At 46.7% G+C, this 4906-nt stretch overlaps 1 protein-coding gene across 1 annotated transcript; it reads left to right on the top strand.

The window, feature by feature from the left end:
• Positions 1-4027: 4027 nt before the first annotated feature.
• LOC109152481 lies at positions 4028-4530 on the top strand. The gene is made up of 2 exons (XM_019300181.1): positions 4028-4403; positions 4502-4530. The coding sequence occupies exons 1-2, from the start codon at positions 4028-4030 to the stop codon at positions 4528-4530; spliced, it is 405 nt and encodes a 134-aa protein (XP_019155726.1).
• The last annotated feature ends 376 nt before the right edge of the window (positions 4531-4906 follow it).

Below are 4906 nucleotides of genomic sequence, written 5' to 3' on the forward strand. Positions count from 1 at the left end.
GCCTAGGTTTGAGCCTAGGATGCTAGAGCCTAGACTTTATAAGCGGCTAAGTGTGGTTTGAGACCCTAAGCGACCGTAAGAATCTAAGTGTTTAGGACTTAGGACTCTTAGGACGCGCAGTGAGCTGTGTGTTGTGTATAGTTTGCTTGCTTGCTTGTCGTTTTGTTTCGTAACAGTGTTGTTGTTGTAGAAGCTTTGTGATGATGCCGCCTCGCCAACGTGCGGTATCGCCTGACGATGTTAGCAAAGTGGTTAATAAACCCAGGGTGGCGGGAGTTCGCAACACTCCCAGTGTCGTTGAGCAGTGGATCAGGAGCAGTACGTCACGCGGGTAAGCCCCAGTGATGCTACGGTACCTCCGCCTCGTGATCAAGGGCCGATTGGAAGTTTGGGTGTTCAAAACTCATCGGGAGAGCCGTCACGTGCAAGGTTGCAAAAATCGCGCCTAGGCGCCGATTAATCGACGCCTTGGCGCTAGACGGTAGGAGGCCGCCGCGAGGAATGGCCTCGGCGGCCTCCTCCGCGGCCGGCTAGGCGGTCTAGACGGCTGCCTAGACCGCCTAACTGGCCGGTTCGGCGAATTTTTTTTTTTTTTTTTTTTTGAAAATGTCGGAAAACTTTCGGAAGGCATAACTTTTGACTCGGTTGTCCGATTTGGACAATTTTTTTTCAAATCGCGTAGCGTTTCTAAAAAAAATGCTTCTTTAGCTCTTAATTTTAGGTTTTTATGTATTTAGATGGTTTAAACATTCTTTTGAACAATTTTACAACCACTTTTGTAAATAGTTTCTAAGAAATAACTATGGAAACCTTATATTTTAGTACTAAATTTTGAAAATTTTTAATTAATTTTTTTTTAATTAAAAAAAAAATAAAAATAAAAAATCGGCACCTAGGCGCTAGGCGCCCCCTTGGCGCTTAGGGGGCGCCTAGCGTTTTTTGCAACATTGGTCACGTGAGAAGACTCTTGTCTTAAGCGAAGCTCAGGCTGGGGATGGCGATGTAGTAACATGAACATTTATGGTGCAGTCGCTTCCGGCCGTGATCCTGTTCGACTCCAGTGCATCCAACTCGTTCGTGTCGCCAGGGATCGTGAGGAAGCTAGGCTTAACCGATGGCGTTGAAGTGAAGCTGAACGTGAAGGTGGCTTCCAGGGAAGTCAAGTCGTGCGACCGCCTCTTCAAAGACGTTAAGATAGTCATCGGTGGAGAAGAGTTTCCGAGTAATCTGATCCAGTTCGGCCTGGACGGTGTAGATGTAGTCTTGGGCATGGATTGGCTGGGGCAGTTTAAAGCTCAGATCCTTTGTGGTGAGCAGAAAGTGGTACTTAGAGGACTAAGCGGGAAGAGGTTGTCTTATCGGGGAACAACGGTGGAGTCCGGGGTCAAGTTGGTGTCGATGTTAAGGATGAAGAAGTACCTTGAGAAGGGTCACGGAGTTTATCTGTGTTCCGTCGAGGATTTGAAGGCAAAGGGAGATGTGGCTCAATCAATACCGGTGGTGCGAGAGTTCCTTGACGTGTTTCCCGAGGAAATCCCGGGCATGCCTCCTCCGAGAGAAGTTGAATTCTCGATAGATTTTGTACCGAGTACGGCGCCTATATCGAAAGCTCCCCATCGTTTAGCGCCCAAAGAGATGCAAGAGTTGAAGACCCAGTTGCAAGAGTTGCTAGACAAGGGCTACATCCGGCCGAGTACATCACCGTGGGGAGCGCCGGTGCTTTTCGTAAAGAAGAAAGATGGAAGCATGAGATTGTGCATCGATTATCGTGAGTTAAACCAAGTAACGATCAAGAACAAATATCCACTACCGAGGATCGACGACTTATTTGACCAACTCAGAGGTGCAAGGGTATTCTCCAAGATTGATCTAAGGTCAGGCTATCATCAGTTGAAGGTGGCGGATAAGGGCATACCTAAGACGGCGTTCAGAACTCGCTATGGACACTACGAGTTCACGGTGATGCCGTTTGGATTGACTAATGCACCAGCAGTGTTCATGGACCTGATGAATCGGGTATTCAAGCCTCACCTTGACAACTTTGTGATCGTGTTTATTGATGACATACTCGTCTACTCTCGAGATAGAGAAGAACATGAAGGGCATCTCCAGACAGTACCCCAGACTTTACGGGAAAAGCAACTGTACGTCAAGCTCTCGAAATGCGAATTTTGGAGGGATAGTGTGGCGTTCTTGGGTCATGTAATCGACAACAACGGTATCTCGGTCGATCCGGATAAGATTCGGGCGGTGAAAGAGTGGGTTGTGCCGACGACAGTGGCAGAAGTAAGGAGTTTCTTGGGATTAGCTGGGTATTACCGAAGATTTGTGTTGGATTTTGCCAAAGTGGCCCAACCTTTAACTAAGTTGCTAAGGAAGGATGTGCCGTTTCAATGGAATCAAGCTTGTGAGTCAGCTTTCCAGGAATTAAAGGAAAGGCTCACTACCGCACCTGTGTTGATTTTACCATCCGGGACTGAGGGGTTTGAGGTATACAGTGATGCATCCAAGAAGGGACTGGGATGCGTGTTGATGTAGAACGGGAGAGTAATTGCCTATGCTTCAAGACAACTCAAGGTGCACGAAGAGAATTACCCAACTCACGACCTGGAGTTAGCGGCAGTAGTCTTCGCCTTGAAGATCTGGAGGCATTACCTATATGGAGCACGTTGCAAGATCTTTACAGACCACAAAAGTCTCAAGTACATATTCACGCAGAAGGACCTTAACATGCGTCAAAGACGTTGGTTGGAACTTATCAAAGATTATGAGCTGGACATTCAATATCATGAAGGGAAAGCAAATGTGGTAGCTGACGCCCTGAGCAGGAAGTCCAAGCACGCTGTCAGTTCCATTTGGGTTGTGGCTGATGAGCTTTGTAAAGAACTTCAAAGGATGAACTTGGAAGTGGTGAAGCAAGGTGAAGTAGAGTCGGAGACTAGTCTTTTCAACCTTCGGATTGTGCCTACTCTGGTGGAAGAAATCAAGAAAGAGCAGCTGAAAGACATTAGTTTGATGAGGATGAGGGATGACGTGGTTAAAGGAAGAATAGGACCTTTTGAGCTATCTCCTGACGGAGGATTGAGATACAAGGGCCGTTTGTGTATACCCGCATCATGTGATCGGTTGAAGCATCAGATTCTTGAAGAAGGCCGCAACACACCTTATTCGGTACACCCCGGGGGTGACAAGTTATATAAGGATGTGAAGAACCTCTTTTGGTGGCCCAATGTGAAGAAGGAAATAGCGGAATTCGTTGGTCGATGCCTAAATTGTCAAATGGTCAAGGCGGAGCGCTGTAGAGTTAAGGGTTTGGTGCAGCCGTTGGAGGTACCGCAAGGAAAGTGGGATTCCATCTCCATGAATTTTGTGGGAGGCTTACCGGCGACCCGCACTGGCAAGGACAAGATTTTGGTAGTAGTGGATCGGTTAACCAAGACTGCTCGGCTTATAGCAATGAAGAAAACATGGACAATGACTCACTTAGCCCGAGCCTATGTTAATCAAGTGGTGAAGTACCATGGTGTGCCACAGGATATCGTCTCCGACCGGGATCCGAGGTTCCTATCACAGTTTTGGATGTCGTTACAAGCGGCCATGGGGACGAAGTTGAGCCTTAGCACCGCTTTCCACCCCGCCACGGACGGACAGACAAAAAAGGACCATCCAGACAATTGAAGACATGTTGAGATCATGTATGCTGGATTTTCAAGGGTCGTGGGAGGATCACTTGGATCTAATAGAGTTCTCATATAACAACAGTTACCACTCAAGTATTCGTATGACACTGTATGAGGCCCTTTACGGTCAGAAGTGTCGCAGCCCGTTGTGTTGGGAGAATATGGTCAATCCAGTGGTGTTAGGTACACAGTACCTGCATGACACTGTGGAGAAAGTTAAACTCATCCAAGGAAGGATGAAAGTGGCTCAGGACCGTCAGAAATCATATGCCGATTTAGGAAGGAAATAAGTGGAGTTTGCAGTCGGGGACAATGTTTGGTTAAAGGTCTCTCCCACCCGGGGAGTTATGAGGTTCGGCAAGAAGGGCAAGCTAAGCCCTAGGTTCATTGGACCTTATGAGATACTTGAGAGGATTGGAGGTTTAGCTTATCGGTTAGCGCTACCTATGGAGTTGGAGCGAGTGCATAATGTCTTCCACGTGTCCCAGCTAAAGACGTATGTGCATGATCCGATGCACATAATACCACTAGAGGTGATCCCTCTAGATGATGACATGTCTTACGAAGAGAGACCACTTCGGATTTTGGATTTCAAAACCCGGGAAACCCGCAGGAAATCGATGAAGATGGTAAAGGTTTGGTGGTCACATCACGGTGTAGAGGAAGCTACGTGGGAGTTGGAGTCGGCTATGAGGGAGCGTTACCCAGAGTTGTTCACCTCAGGTAACCCCGTTTTCCTTTCCTCGTTGTTGCTACCGTTTGCTAGTTGCTTTGTTGTTTGCCTTGTGAGTTCATTCTTGTTTGCTTGTTGTGTTGAGTAGTTAGCTTTGTGGGTTGTGCTAGGAGCTAGTTGTTTAGACCTTTGGTGTTGGCTAGGAAGTTTGGTTGTTGAGTTTGGCTTTAGTGTTTGTGATGCTCAAAGAACTCCGTTGGTTACTTCGTTCCAACCTTTCAATACCATGACTTCTTGATCATCTTTGTACCTTTTGAATCCTTTAAGTTTTGACCAAAAGGATGTTCTTGACACTCTTGTCACATTGTTGCTTCGTGTTGCCATTTTGTTTTGATACGTCGTACCCAAGCTTCGGGGACGAAGCTTCGTGTAAGGGGGAGAATATGTGACACCCCGTAAATCCAAATTCTATTTAAGGACTAATTAAGTAATTAATCCTAGCTTAATTGATAATTTAATTCCTAAAATCCTGAAAATTCAATAGTCGGGGACT

Source organism: Ipomoea nil, unplaced genomic scaffold (assembly GCF_001879475.1).
Source record: "Ipomoea nil cultivar Tokyo-kokei standard unplaced genomic scaffold, Asagao_1.1 scaffold2422, whole genome shotgun sequence".
NCBI lineage: Eukaryota > Viridiplantae > Streptophyta > Magnoliopsida > Solanales > Convolvulaceae > Ipomoea > Ipomoea nil.